This window comes from Podarcis erhardii, assembly GCF_964252035.2.
Source record: "Podarcis erhardii genome assembly, chromosome: 10".
NCBI classification, from domain to species: Eukaryota; Metazoa; Chordata; class Lepidosauria; order Squamata; family Lacertidae; genus Podarcis; species Podarcis erhardii.
In genome coordinates, this window is record NC_138500.1 from 6,286,008 (window position 1) to 6,301,854 (window position 15,847).

Genomic DNA, 15,847 nt, shown 5'->3' on the forward strand with positions numbered 1-15,847 from the left:
CTACGACTTTCCCAATTTTCATACCAATAGCAAAACAATATAAAAACAGAACAAATTATAATTGTATACCCTTTGGATTCCCAGACTCCACCCACCCCTTTCCCGGTTTCAGTCCCCAGCAAGTGTCCATCAGTCTCAATATAGTATTAGCCTGGAGATCTCACATCCGAGGCTCTTAAATCTCTCTCAGTTCCTCTCTGCCGGTCTTTTTGATAGTCCTTAATGTTAAACCCTTTGGGAGCAAAAATTAAGACACTCTTATTTTCGGGGAAACAGGGTAGAAGTTCCTCACCCATGATTGATTGGATTTATATACCGCCCTCGATCATAAGATCTCAGGGCGGTTCACAAAATAAAATGTACAGAGGTTCCTAATAGACATTTTTATTGATAGCCACCTGTCAACATGTCCTCCATGATACCTTGGAAACTTATCTACAGTGGTACCTTGGGTCTCAAACTTAATCCATTCCAGAAGTCTGTTTGACTCCCAAAACCATTCGAAAACCAATGCTCAGCTTCCTGCACTCAAACGGTAGCTGCGTTGGATGTTCGGCTTCTGAAAACTGGGACGCTTACTTCCGGGTTTGCGGCGTTTGGGAGCCGAATTGTTCGACAGCTAAGCCGTTCGAGAACCAACATACCACTGTACGGAAATTAAAGGGAATTCGGCTTCAAATGTAAGAAAAGCCCTGCCAGTTCCCCTTTAATTTCCATAGACAGTTCCCATCAAATTTTTCTCTTGTTGCTGTTAGTAGTATGACAGTAGCTTCTACGGCAAATTGTGCTGTAAAGCCCATAGAGCATGATGCCCTTCCTCAGTGAACTTGGGACAACCAGCGGAGATAGAAAGCCAACATAATACTTATTTATTAAATAACTGGGATTAAAGAACCATCTTGGTTCAGGGAGGAGGTCTGAAGAAAAACCTGGGGAATGGAAAAACCTCACTTTTCGGGGCCGTATTTAGCTGTTGGACAGCATTATAGAGCTGGCTGCCATAACCTGCGACAAACACAGTGATTCGAACTCTGCCGTTTGTGCTAACCAGATTGAATGGTGAAAACAAGGGAAGATTGATGGCTAGGCCACGAGGCATGGCTAGCAGAGACCGTGCTTGGTTTGATTTGCGACAAGTTGTGGCAGCCTATTCTTGAAGCAGCACAGTGGGGTAAACCTTGAAGGAGCTCGAAAGGTAGGAGGGCCGGAGGCTCTCTCAACTCCAGGCAGCGTGTGTTGGTAAACGTTTGCGCCATGCTGTGATTTTGTTTTTTAAGCTCTAGGATAGTTTGCAGATTTAGAAAGCTATGGAGATTTATTTTTTTACTTTTTGCCTTTCTGTCTCTCTGAACTTTTGAAACTTGGAATTTTTATTTCAGGCGGCTGTGGAGAAACCTGATGAAGAGCTTCCACCTGATCCTGCCCGCTCCGCAGAGAGCCAGAATAGAAAGTTGACAGATGAGCATACCGAAGGGCGTTCAAGGCCTCGGGAGTGTGGAACTGCTGCAGAGGCGACTGCGAGTGTCGACTTAGCTGAGGTTTCCCAAAGCGATGCTGCTTCCAAGGATACGGAAGTCCTGGAGAATTCAGCCAGCAAGCAGCCTAGTGCAAACACGATGGCCGGTGGCATTTCTGCAGAGAAGATTTCTGAATTAAAGGCTTCCTCTCCTTCTGCAGAGGAGAAGGAGGACAGCCCACAGAGCGGTGGTGCCGTGTTGCTACGTCCTGCTGAAATAGGCTGGTTAGAAGCAGACAGTGATTGTGGGGAAGTCAACAAACCGTGTAGAGAGGGGAGGGGGTCACAGGACCTCCCCGTAGATGAGGAAGATATAGAAGGAGAGAGCACAGGGTGGGAATCAATTGAACTTGCTCTTTCGGACAGCAACGATACTGACTCAGAGCCCCGAGATATGGACTTGGACCAAGAAAACAAAGAAGAGGAAGGCTGTGCAATAGAAGACAGAGAAGCTGCCAGGGCCTCTACATCCCCAGTCACTTTTCCAGCATCACCAGCCACAGTTTCCGAGCATCAGGCAAAATCACCTGGTACCCAAGAAGACTTTGTATTATCAATCCCTAATTCTGCATCTCTAGACCCAACAGATGCGGTTAAGGGTTTCTGCCTTTCAGAAGAAGATAGAGAGGACAATCTGTTTGATTCCCTTCCATTACGGACTAGCCCTGTAAATCAAATAACCCATGATGAAGTAGCCCAGTCTCCAGAGACAGAAGACGCCGTTGAATTAGCCAAACATCCCATGTCTGCAAACCAAATGGATGTGGCTGAAAGCACCCGTAGGTCCCAGGAAGATAACAAAATCAACCTAGAAGCACAAGCTGCTGAATTAAAGGATATGGCAACGCGAGGAGAATCTGTAGAGAGTCGAGATTCTATTGTACTGGCAAACAGCCCCAAATTTCCAAACCCAGTCGGTTCGGACAATACTTCCTTTGGTTCCACGGAAGAGAAAGGAATGAATCTGGCTGATTCAGTTTTACCGGAGGCGAGTCCTGTCCATCAAACAAGTCCTGATGATGTAATAGAATTGCCAACTGCCCAGGAAGACTCTGCGGAGTCAACCAAACATCACATATCCCTAAATCAAATGGATTTGATTGAAGACATTTCCCAGGAAGAGGGTAACCTGACCGACCCAAGTCCGCTGCAAACTTGTGGACCATGCCAAGTGCATAGCAGCCCATCAATTCAAGGGGAATCCACAGGGAAACAAGAAAAGTCTGCTTTATCAGCTCCAAATCTTGCACCTGAAAAAGAAATAAACTTGGTCGCGGGTTCCTGTGTTTCGCCGGAAGAGGATGGAATCCACATGGCTGATGTGGTTAAGTTGCAGGTTAGTCCTGTCTATCAAGCAATATCTGATGAAGAGGAAGACTTGCCGGGGAACCAAGAGCACTCAGCTAAAAATAGCACACTCACAAAGCAAACGCGTTCAGCTGAGGATTCCTGCATCCCCGAGGAAAAGGAAGCCCTCCACCTGGTAGGTGTGGCTCCATTGCAAGTGAATGAACTGCGGTGCAACACAGCCACTCAGGAGGAACGGAAGGCCAGGCAGACAACAGAACGACTTGGCGATTCTCAGGGCCAGAGCTGGCATTTGGATAATGAAGAATCGGACACCAGTACCGACAATCAAAAGTGTGGCGTTAACAGTGAGGACATTGAAGTCTCTCCTGCGCCCCGAGAATCGGCATCTGATAAGCTAAGCCAAGCTGTAGTTACTGTGCCTGAAGACATCAGGTCCTTTCTCTATGAGTTGATAGACACTGTGAGTGGCATGACGGCTGTGAGCAAAGAAACCGCCTTTGCGAAAGAGAATCCAGCCTTAAACTGGATTAGTTCAGTCACTCTTGAGTGTGTGACCCCTCCTGAGAGTGATGAAGAGAGTTATGCCACTGACAAGCTTGCCCATTATGACCCCAAATGGGCGATGACCGGTGACTCTTTAGCGCAGCCTAGCAACAAGAGAGACTCTCACATGGCTGTACAAAGATACAGGTGGTATCATTCAGCACTGCAGGGAAGCATAAGTTCCGGTCAGGTGGATGTGGCTGAAAGGAAGTCTCATCAAGAGACAGGAGCTGCTACGGACACCCTTGGAAGTTCTTGCTGTCCAGAGTGGGAAGACACGGGCACAAGAACTCCAGAATGCCAGTTCCCCTTGATCCAAGCAGCTGCGTTGTGTGGGGTTGACCCAGGACAAGTTAGTTCGGAAGCATCCATGTTTGAGGGCGAAGACGAGCTCAGGAAGGCAGGCAGAGAAATGCTGCCCTTTGTGCCGTCCATGCGTCCTACGGAATGTTTATCTGAAGAATCTGGGTTACCTGAGCATGAAGACGCACATGATCTGTATGAAAACCCGGTGGAGAATCTGGAGGACCCTGAAGATGCTCCGGCCGGTGAAAGACCCGTGTCATTTGTCAGAGCTACAGGCGTGAATATAAATTGGGAAAATAAATGTGTTTCTGTGGACGGTGTCCCAGAGCTTTGCGGAGATGTGCATCACAGAGGTCAGCCCGAGATACCGTCTACAAGATCTGCTGCCTCGCCAGATGCCATGGAAATAAGTTGCACCAGTGATTTGAGCTGTGAGAACGAGCTTCACAAGGGTGAAGGCTGGATGTATCTGGAAAACAAGGTGACGGTGCCTGATGTTGAGGCTGAGACTATCCAGTATGACTGGCCGTCCTCATTCAGGGAAGGCGATGGGTCTGTGCTGCCTTCTCCCGAAGAGTCGGGAGCTCTAAAGGACTATTTAAACTTTACTATAACCAAGAAGCACCAAGAAAAAAACAGAAGCTTTCAGTCTTCCAAGAGGCGTAGCCCTTTTTTCGGAGAGCAGGAATGGAAAAACTTCTCCGATAGGGCTTGGAGGGTTCTGAACGACCCCATTCAGAGCACTTTAGATATGGAGTGTCTGCGTTTCCACGATAAGCTAAAACATACCCTAAAGAAACCACAACCTCCTACCTCTGGCGAAGGTACTCCGGAGCGCTTGCTTCAGGTAACGGCAGAGACGTTGCCATCGAGAAAGGTCCCTGAAGCTCCTGAGCTCAGCGTTCCACCCAGGAGCCGAAGCCCGCTTCTGATAACTATTTTGAATCGGGGCCCGAGGCACAGTGCCCCACACAGCACCCCCAGAAGCAGACACAGCGACCCTTTTGAACCTCCTCCCCCGTTTGCTTCTGCCCAGGAATCAGTGAGCAATGCTGCTAGAACGAAAGGTCAAGGACAGGGGCCGGCTGCTCCTTTCCACCTCAACAAGTTAACGTACAATAATAAGCTAAAGGATTCCCGAGGAGACATATCGGTCATCATGGACGAGTTTGCCGAATTGAGCAGGTTGATGACGCAGGGCGACGGGCAGGCGAGTTTCGCGGCCAGAGAGCCAAATCCTACCTCAGAAGATGCTCTGGAGAAAAGGGGTCCCTCCTTGCCTCGGAGGACGACATCCTACGAGCACCTCTTCACCGAACTCTGCAGCACACTACATTTCAAGCTGAAAACGGTTGCCCAGGAAGCTTGCAAAAAGCCTTATGCATTCTACCTGGTGGAAACGGGCGACAGTCCTTTCTTTGGGAGACTAAAGGTAAGATGTTTCACATTTTATTTTATTTTTCCCAAAAAAATTATTGGTTTTCCACAAATTTTTAAACACACCAACAAATAAACAAACAAACATAAATCCCAACCTTATTAAGACTAATCTTATTAACATTGTTAAGCGACTTCCTCGTGTCCCCTTGGTTGAATTTCAGTGTATATCATTTTAACGGTTTTCCAAAACCTATATTCTCATACAGTTAACTTAACATCTTTCTTACTTTCCTGATCTAAATTTCAACATATTAATTTATCACATTACATAATAATAATAATAATAATAATAATAATAATAATAATAATAATAAAATATTTTATTTATATCCTGCCCTCCCCAGCCGAAGCCGGGCTCAAGGCGGCTAACAACACTAAAACAGTGCAACATTATAAAAACATTATAAAAATTAATTAAAATCAAAATTGATGGCAACCATAAACTAAAGTTTTGTAAAGATTGCCAAAGGGGGGAGTCAGGCTGCGCCCTGACCAAAGGCCTGGTGGAACAGCTCTGTCTTGCAGGCCCTGCGGAAAGATGTCAAGTCCTGCAGGGCCCTTGTCTCTTGTGACAGAGTGTTCCACCAGGTTGGAGCCGCAGCTGAAAAAGCCCTGGCTCTAGTTGAGGCCAGCCTAACCTCTCTGTGGCCTGGGACCTTCAAGATGTTTTTATTTGAAGACTGTAAGTTCCTCTGTGGGGCATACCAGGAGAGGCGATCCCGTAGGTACGAGGGTCCTAGGCCGTATAGGGCTTTGAAGGTTAAAACCAGCACCTTAAACCTGATCCTGTACTCCACCGGGAGCCAGTGCAGCTGGTATAGCACCGGATGAATGTGATCTCGCAGCGAAGACCCCGTAAGGAGTCTCGCTGCGGCATTCTGCACCCGCTGAAGTTTCTGGGTCAGTCTCAAGGGCAGCCTCACGTAGAGTGAGTTACAATAATCCAGTCTGGAGGTGACCGTCGCGTGGATCACAGTGGCTAGGTCAGGGCGAGAGAGGCAAGGAGCCAACTGCTTAGCTTGGCGGAGATGAAAAGATGCCGCCTTTGTTATAGCTGCAATCTGCGCCTCCATGGAGAGGGAGGTATCGAAGATTACACCCAAACTCTTAACGGACGGTGCTGGCACTAATTGCACCCCCGCAAGAGATGGGAGTTGCCCCCTCAATCCCATATCGTCCCGTCCCAGCCAGAGGACTTCTGTCTTCGAAGGATTTAACTTCAACCGGCTCCCACGTAACCATCCAGCCACAGCTTCCAAGCATCTGATCAGTGTGTCTGGGGCCGAGTCAGGATGGGCATCCATCAACAGATAGAGTTGGGTGTCATCAGCATACTGATGGCAGCCCGAGCCCAAAACTCCGGACAAGCTGGGTGAGGGGGCGCATAAAGATGTTAAAAAGCATCGGGGAGAGTATCGCACCCTGGGGCACTCCACACACCAAGGAGTGGCGGATGACAATTCCCCCCCAAGCGCCACCCTCTGTCCCCAACCAGAGAGAAACGAGCGCAGCCATTGAAGGACTGTGCCCTGGATCCCCACGTCGGCAAGGCGGTGGTCCAGGAGTTCGTGATCGACCTTGTCAAAGGCTGCTGACAGGTCTAGAAGAATCAGCAGCCCCGACCCGCCTCGATCCAGCTGCCTGCGGAGATCATCTGTTAGGGCGACCAGAGCCGTCTCGGTACCATGACCAGCGCGGAAGCCGGACTGGCATGGATCCAGAGCCGATGTTTCATCCAGAAACCTACCAAGCTGTTCAGCAACCGCTCTCTCAATCACCTTACCCAGGAATGGAAGATTCGAAACCGGGCGGTAATTGGATAGATCTAAGGGATCTAATGATGTTTTCTTTAAAAGCGGGCGCACCACTGCCTCCTTCAGTTCCCCTGGGAATGTCCCGGTGCCAAGGGACAAATTGATGATATCCCTCACGGGGGCCCGCACCTCGTCTGGACATGCTCTAATCAGCCAGGACGGGCACGGGTCGAGAGGACAACTGGTGGGCTTTCCAGCTCGGAGGAGTCTGTCCACAGCGGCTGGGGATATCTGGTCAAAGTGGTCCAATACTGGACCCGAGGACAGTTGAGGGGCCTCCAGTTCCTTTATTGTATCCAAATTGGCAGGGAGGTCATGGCGGAGCAACAGGACCTTCTCCGCAAAAAAGCTCGCAAATGCCTCACAGCTGTGTGTCAAATTGTTATTTAAATTTGGCTGTCCTTCAAGGGACGTTAAAGACCGAATTATACTAAATAATTGCGCCGGGCGAGAGCTAGCGGATGCAATGCAGGCCGAGAAGTAGGACTTCTTAGCGGCCTTCACTGCCATCTCGTAGGTTTTCATAAAAACCCTATAAGATGTTCTTGAAGCTCCGTCACGGGCACCCCGCCATACTCGCTGTAGCCGTCTGAGGTCCCGCTTCATTTTCCGGAGCTCCTCGGTAAACCAGGGAGCCCGGTTTCTGCGGGTCGCAGAGAGCGCTTAGGTGCGATCTCATTGATGGCTGCCAGGAGCTAGGTATTCCAGCCCTTAACAAGCTCAGTCAATGAGTCGCCAGGGGGAGAAAGGTCCCGCAAGGCTTGACGGAATCTATCAGGGTCCATCAGCCTCTGCGGGCGAGCCCAAATCGGCTCGCCACCTAAGCAGGGTGGGGGTGGAACGTCAATCCTGGCTTTCAGAGCGTAGTGATCAGACCATGGCACCTTCATCGAAGGAAACATGATCACATCTATACCTACGCCAAAGATCAAATCCAGTGTGTGGCCTGCTTGATGTGTGGGGCCCGAAACAAACTGGGAGAGCCCTAGTGTCGCCATGGAAGACACCAGGTCCAGAGCCTGTGAGGAGGGAGTGGCATCAGCATGGATGTTGAAGTCCCCCAATACCAATAGGTTAGGGAACTCCAAGGCCCAGCCGGCCACCGCCTCCAGCAGGCCTGACAGGGTGGCTGCTGGTGCGCTAGGTGGCCGGTACACCAGCCAGACAGCCAAGCTCACCTCGGAGCCCCACACTAGGCCAACACATTTAATGCTGGGGATCAATGGCGATGGTAGAGCCCTGAAAGAACAATCTTCCTGGATTAATAATGCCACCCCTCCCCCCCGGCCCACAGTCCGCGACTGGTGGAGGACGGAGAAACCCGGGGGCGCCATCTCTCGTAAGGTAACAGTATCCCCTTCGTGCACCCAGGTCTCCGTCACACAAGCCAGGTCGACCCCCTGTGAGATGAAGAAATCTCGCCGGGTGGCGGTTTTGTTGCCTGTAGACCTGGCATTGCACAACACCAGTGACGGAGGTGAGTAATCCTTGCTCACCCTACCCTCGTCTCTTGGGATGGGGCACAGATTGGAAGGGGTACGAGCATATCCGTATCTCAATCCCCTTCGCCTATGACGTCTGCCCCCACTGCCATACCTCCCTCGCCCCACCACGGTAGCAATCCCAAGCCTCATACTCGCCTCCATTTACAAAATATAAAAACAAACAAACAAAAAGCAATTACACCAAAACAAAACCAATCCCCACCCCACTCAACAACCATCCCACCCCAACTCAAAATAAAACAAAACAAAGTAAAAATACATGGATAAAAACTACCGTTTATGGTGGTACAACAAAGTAAAAAGTAAAAACACTTTTAAAACACTTTAAAATATATAAAAACATTTTAAACATTTGCTGCAGCAGCACCAGTGTCCTTAAAGTTGTGGCGGTGGTGAGTGTGGGCCCCGCCCCCCGGGCCTGGTGGAGAATGGGCTTGCAGGGGGAAGAGCCCTCCCCACAAACTCACGGCAAAGTGGCAGCAGCAATGTCCCGAGGCCTCCTTGGAGCCTTATATGCTGAGGTGGAGTATGGGGCCCGCCCCCAGGCCCAAGATGGAGAATGGGCTTGCAGGGGGAAGAGCCTTCCCCACAAACGCACAGCAAAGCGGCAGCATATTAAAATCCTAAGCCTATCTGGTATTTGCAAGCTTTTCCAATCAATTTAACTTAACAAAGATGTTTCACATTTTAAATATTGCACCAGGTTTTAGGCGTTGGAGAAATAGGCAACGGGCGACAACTGCCCAGTGTGGATTGAACGCTTGCTCTCGGCTACACTGTAGTTTGCAAATCGGGAACCGGGCCCTTGTCTTGCACACCCTTCTCTCAGCCTGGGTTTCCAGCTCCCTTCCCTTAACATAGGGACAGTTGGTTCATTTAGCCCACTGTTATTGACTTGCAGTGGCTTTTCAGAGGTTCAGGACTACCCACAGACCCTGGGGATTGAACCCTGGGGCTTCTGTATGTAAAGCAAATACCCTGACCCTGGCCTTTCCATAATTGTTGGTGTGGAATGATTCTAACCTGGGTTCCCCTCTGAACCAGGGTATGCAAACCAGCTTCTAACCCTGCTCAGGAGGGGAACCTTGGTTAGTGTTTGCGCATGCCGAACAGTAATACATGATTACACTGGGTGGCAGGGTGTGTGTGTGTGTGTGTGTGTGTGTGTGTGTGTGTGTGTGTAAGAGGGAGGATTGCTGATTCCAGAGGCAGGCCCAGGTTTCCACACCACAATGTCCAGGGTGCCAGCACTGGAGTTTTATGTTGAAAATGAGGGTGCCCCAGTATCTCCTACTGAGGACCGGCCTCTAAAGGGCACCATGTTGACAAAGGCTGGTCTGCTTCATGGTGCATCTCCTCTTTGCTGATGGAGGTTTGGGCTAGGTGGCTTTTGAGGTCCCTTCTGGCTCTGATTCTCTGGGTGTTCAGTCATTCTGGGGCTCTAGCATTAAAAAAAACAAACCCAAACCTACTCTCAGCTGTCCATGTCCCCCTCCTCTCTTTGCTTTCGTTTAAAAAAGGAACATCATATTTAATGTGCAGGACTTGATTGTATGGAAAGTGCTTTTGGGTGGGATTCTGCTGCAGTTAACAGCCTTGGGCGAATCTCCCATTTCAAGTGAGGAGAACAGGACAATAGAAGTGTGATATTAGCAGAACAGTGTTGGACTGTGACCTGGGAGACCAGGATTCAAATCCTCACTTCAGCCATGAAGCTCGCTGGGTGACCTTGAGCTGCTCCCTGTCTCTCAGCCTATCCTACCTCACAGGGTTGTTGTGAGAATAAATGGGGGAGGGGAGAGAGAACCATGCAGACCACCTTGAGCTCCTTGGAGGAAAAGGTCGCATATACAGTGGTGCCCCGCAAGACGAATGCCTCGCAAGACGGAAAACCCGCTAGACGAAAGGGTTTTCCGTTTTGGAGGCGCTTCGCAAAACGAATTTCCCTATGGGCTTGCTTCGCAAGCCAAAAATGTCTTGCGAGTTCCTGCGGGGTTTTTTCCCTCCCCCCCCTTTTCCTAAGCCCTAAGCCGCTTATCAGCTGATCCGCTAAAAGCCGCTAAACCGCTAATAGCGCTAATCCGCTAAGCTGTCAATGGGCTTGCTTCGCAAGACGAAAAAACTGCTATACGAAGAGCCTCACGAAACGGATTTATTTTGTCTTGCGAGGCACCACTGTAAATGGAACAAGTAAATAGCAATGAACACAGTGGATTTGTTTGTACTGGATTAGAGAACTCGTCTCTGTCCCTTCTCTGCAGAATTATTCTGAATTTCTGTTGCTGCTTGAAGACGCAGAAAAACTCTGGTTTTGTTTTCATTTTTGCTTTTAACTGTGGAAGCAGCCATTCTGGTTTCGGTGATGGATTTTTAAAAATGTTTTGTTTCAGAACTTGCTGAAAAAAGGGAGTCATGTGGAAATGAAGCCTCTGCATTTTTGTAAGACAAGCCACCCCGAGGGAGACAGACTGATGGTCATCATTAGGAATGAGGACATATACCCACACATATATAAAGTAGGTTCAAAAGTGCCTTTCCCGTGTGGCACAGGAAAAACAGCTTCCGGATATTAAAACCTGGTTCTCTTCCCTCCCGCTGCCAAATGCTTCTAACGTTCCCCCTCCCTGGTGCTTCAGTGCTTTACGAAACATGGGAAGCTGCCTTTGTATAGGCAGACTTTCGGTTCATTGAGCACAGTTTGTCTACACTGACTGGCAGCACCTTTCCAGGGTTTTGCACAGAGGACCCTCTGGGCTGTATCTGGAGAGGCCAGGAATTGGACCTGGGTTCAGTTCTGCATGCAGAGCAGACTCTTCGCCACCAGTATGACGTTCGGTTCACGATACCGGTTCCCAGCCGTCGCCAGCACTGGGCGTATCATTCGGCTTCCTGCTAATCTTGAACCGCAGCCTTCACTGAGGCAAGTTTCCAGTCCCTGTGAGGTTGTGAAAGAGAAGCTTGCTTACAGTGCAGTAAGCATTCTGCAACTTTGCTTGATCATACAGGTGGCAGGATTCCCCTCTGCGTCACCCTAAATTTGGAAGGCTAAACAAGTTTTAGCAGGGAATACACAGGCCTGATTGCTATATGTTGTGGGTAGGAGTTCCTGTTTCTGTGTGTGCCTTCCTCCCAAAGTCTGAGAAGGGTCAGATCCAGTGGTGGAGAGCAAGCGGGGGAGTGGCTGGCGCACGTCCTGGGGGTGTGGCGTGGCGTGCCGCCTGCGGGGGTGGGGGGCAGCCGTGATGGCACCCACTGGGATCGTGCTGCCGGGGGCGGTGCGCTCCCCCCCCCGCACCCCTCTTCCTCTGCCCAACCAAGGGAAACCGATGGACCAATGCTGAACCTGAAAAAACATTTGTCTCTTGGGCAGATCCCGTCCTTGCTGAGGCTAAAGCGCTTTCCCAGCGTGACCTTTGTGGGAGTGGACAGCCCTGAGGACATCTTTGACAACACACATCAGGAGCTGTTCCACAGCGGGGGCTTCGTGGTGTCTGACGACAAAGTGCTTGAGGCGATGACAGTAGGTGAGATGTTGCGCCCAGTGTGCCAGTTCCGGAAAAGCACAGCTTTCTGGAGGTGATGTGTCTTTGGAAACAGTGCACAGGGATTATTTTAAGGTTACCAGGCGTCCCCGTTTCCCGGGGACAGTCCCCGGATTTACAAATCACTCCCCATACACAATCAATTGAAGTTGAAAAGTGTCCCCAGGTTCATTGAAAAAAATCTGGTAACCTTAGATTATTTCCCGTGACTGAATGTTGTGACAGTATAAATAGAAGCAAACCTCCCTGCAAGTAGAAAACAAGCATGTCAGGGAGAATATGTCTCTGCGTGTTAAATATTTGTCTTCCGCTGGAAGCCTCATCCAGTGCATCCCTTACCTTTCATCCTTCTGTTGAACAAAAGGATGTACATCTTCAGATCACTCATTTTCGTACAGAGCCTGATATGACCTATAAGCATCCTCATTTAAAAATTGAATCCCTTGGACTTAATAGTGTTTTTAATAACCCCATTTAGGTTAATGTAGGTAGCATAGAGGAGGGAGCCTGTGGTTGTTAATGGTGCAAGCTGTGAGCCAGGAACTCAAGTCCAGCTTTCAAGTCACTGGGTGACCTTAGACAAGCTGTACTCCGGAGGTGGTGGTTGGGATCTCTGGCTTGTTGGACTCCCAGTTATCATCATACCTGCCCGTGATGCCTGGGGAGTTGTGGTCCGAGAACATTATCCCTATCCCTGCTGCAAACTCCCAGCATCAGATGCAAACACTCCCGGTTAGAAATATATGTGGGCTTGCACACTCCCTCTCCTCTCGTGGAGATTCGCTTCATTTCCAACAAATCTTGGGCTTACGAGCCACTTTGCAAACCAGGAATCCTGGCTTCTAACATTCTAGTTTGGTAAACGAGCCATGGTTTAGTACTACATGTGAGCACATCCAATATACAAGAAGAATGGAAAGGGATAGGAAAACCAGCCAATCCAGGTACAGATTTTCTGTTCTTTTGCATATGGATAGGACAGAATGGCCTGGCAGGAAAGAAGGCAAATGGTCGCAGTCTAGCTGATGGAGAGGCCTTGCTTTCTCGCCTCCCCCTCTGATGCAACCAGCTGGATGGCTGCTGAAGGAGGCAGTTTGGGAAGGAGAGGAGCCAAATGACTACTGGTCCCAGCTGGGTCCACAGAGGGGAGCCCTGCTCTCTCATATCTCCCTTAGATGTGGCCTGGTGCACCTCCCATTAGTATGGTGTTCTGCAGTGCTACAAATGAAGTCCTAAAACAGTTTGGTACCCAAATACCTGAAAGAACATCTCACCCGATACCAGCCACCTTGGGCCCTACAATCAGGAAGGAGGCCCAGATGCTGGTCGTGCTGCTGGGCATTGCCCAGTCAGGGTTGACCCACAACAGGGCCTTCTCAGTGGTAGTTCCCTGCTTGTGGAACATCCTCCCTGGGGAGGTGTATCGCTCATTATTAACATTTTGGAGGAACTTTAAAATGTTCATCCAGACATTTAATGGCTGAAATACTGTTCCTTGGCACCTTTGAAATTATTAACCTTTAAGGATATGTGACTTATTCCCCACCCCCATTTATTAATTTCTTCAGGGGGGTTTTTTCCTTCAAGGGATGGGATGGCTTTGCTGTTTTGTGGGCTCCTTTGAGAGGAAGGGTGGGGTAAAAATCCAATCAATAATACGGAGGATGATTCAGTGAACGGCGACAGTGGCAATATTGACGGCTAAGGACCAGTAGCCTTAATAACAGGGGCTACCCAGCTGTTACCATGTGACAGAAGAGACGGAACTCTAGGCAGCCAAACTTCGTAGTTTTCACTGTTCTGTTGTGCTGATGCTCTTCCTGCAGGGGAGCTGAAGGACGCCGTCAAAACCTTGGAGAAGCTTAACTGCAGCCACGGGAGATGGAGCTGGCTCCTTCACTACAAAGAGACCAAGAGACTCCGAGAGGACGCCAGGTGAGGACGACTCTGGTGCTGACTAAATCCCTTCTCCCTGCTAAATCCCTGCAGAGTCCTCATTCCCCTGCCTGCCGGGATGCCTTTGCTAGCCCCCCCCCCCCCCCCCGGTCCATGCAAGCATGTATTTATTTCCTTACTCCCTATATTTACAGACTGCCCAGTTTCAAGCTCTCAGGTAACAACAAAGACCGTTTAAAACCGCAGTTTACTGAAATGATCGAATAAATTGATTGAGGCCTCGGATGCAGACACGGGGGATAGCCTTCCTCCCCTATGCACGCAGCCAGGCCCTGATCCGTCAGTGCTTCCATGTGCCTTCCCTCCTGCTGAGTAGCTTCCGTGGACAGTTCAGCAGCTGCCTTGAAGTTCCTGCCTGGCTCTCTGTCTCCTCTGCTGCTGTGGCTCCGTGCATCTGAGGTCCAGCCAGGAACCCAGGCAGCAGTGGCCATGGGGGGCCTCTAGTCTGGGGTCAGGGGTGTCTGGCTCTGCTGCATTGCAGATCCGCTTGAGGATCGTGCTTTCTTTTGTTGCTCCTTAGGAGGAGGTCTGAACCTGGACAGAACTGGTCTCTGGTTTGAGGACATTACAGTGGTGCCCCGCAAGACGAACGCCTCGCAAGACGGAAAACCCGCTAGACGAAAGGGTTTTCCGTTTTGGAGGCGCTTCGCAAAACGAATTTCCTATGGGCTTGCTTCGCAAGACGAAAATGTCTTGCGAGTTCCTGCGGGTTTTCCCCCCCCCTTTCCCCCCTTTTTCTAAGCCGCTTATCAGCTGATCCGCTAAGCCGCTAATAGCGCTAATCCGCTAAGCTGTCAATGGGCTTGCTTCGCAAGACGAAAAAACCGCTAGACGAAGAGAATCGCGGAACGGATTCTTTTCGTCTTGCGAGGCACCACTGTACCTAACCACGTTTCCCCTGAACGCTGCTTCCAATCACATGCCTGCAGTGGGCTTCTTGGCCTGAGAAAGAGATCCACTGGGTCCCAAAAGCCTGCAAGCCCAACTCTCTCTGCAACTCTCTCTGCAACTCCCTTGTATGTGCCCTGCTTCGCCCTGCTGCTGGCTAAATGAAAAGTATTCGGTTCCTCTGAATTTCAGCGCATGGAACTCCCATAGGATATGCCTGCATTCTTATTCATTTATACAATGTCGTTAGCTCAAGAAGCAACTCTCTGGGCAGCATCCTGCATTGCAGGGGCTTGGACTGGATGACCCTTGGTGTCCGTTCCCATTCTACAATTCTCCGATTCTTATTCTGTGAATAAGAGGTGTGCTTTTGGGGCACAGTCCCAAACTCAAAGCTGTTTGGGACCAAACCTTCTTGACGTTTTGTTCTCCTGCAGGAAGGACCCTGCAGCTCACGCCAAAGAGATGCTCCTGAAATCCTGTGAGGGTTCCAACATCACCGAAGTTCTCCACTACCATCAGTGCGATTCCAAGTCTTCCCCGAGATCCGAGCATCTGAATTGCTTGCTGAACTTGCAGGTTCAGCACATCAGCAGGAGATTTGCCGTGTTCCTCACAGGTAGAGAGATCTTGCTATATCCTGGCTGTGGGGGGCACTTCTCATGTAGATATCTTCTCTCCCCCACCCCCGCAAAAAAAACCCCCACATTTTCATGGCAGTGTGAAAAAGGATGTGCAGACAAGCAGCCTTTGTGGGCCCTGGCCCTGCTGAGAGGGGCTTTCCACTGCCTTGAGCTTTTCCAGAATTTCCAGAGGTTTAGAGTATTTCTGAATGGCAGAGCAGCCAATGAGACCATAATGGGATCGTTAGGAAAGGGGTTAAAAACAAAAGTGTCGGTATCATAATGGGATTGTGCAAATCTATGGTGCGACCACACATGGGATGCTGTTTTCAGTTCTGCTTACCAAACCTACAAAAGGATATTGTAGAGCTGGAAAAGGTTCAGAAAACGGCAGCCAGAATGG

The 15,847-nt window shown here is 49.8% G+C and overlaps 1 protein-coding gene across 5 annotated transcripts in view; it reads left to right on the forward strand.

Annotated features, from left to right (window-relative positions):
• TASOR2 (transcription activation suppressor family member 2) overlaps nt 1-15,847 on the forward strand; it is a 68,344-nt gene that overhangs the window by 46,861 nt on the left and 5,636 nt on the right. For all 5 annotated transcript variants that reach the window (XM_081879574.1, XM_081879575.1, XM_081879578.1 and 2 more), the window contains 5 exons: nt 1,380-5,108; nt 10,826-10,951; nt 11,806-11,959; nt 13,804-13,912; nt 15,259-15,440. In XM_081879574.1, coding sequence (XP_081735700.1) covers nt 1,380-5,108; nt 10,826-10,951; nt 11,806-11,959; nt 13,804-13,912; nt 15,259-15,440 — 4,300 coding nt within the window. The remainder of the gene's footprint in view (nt 1-1,379; nt 5,109-10,825; nt 10,952-11,805; nt 11,960-13,803; nt 13,913-15,258; nt 15,441-15,847) is intronic.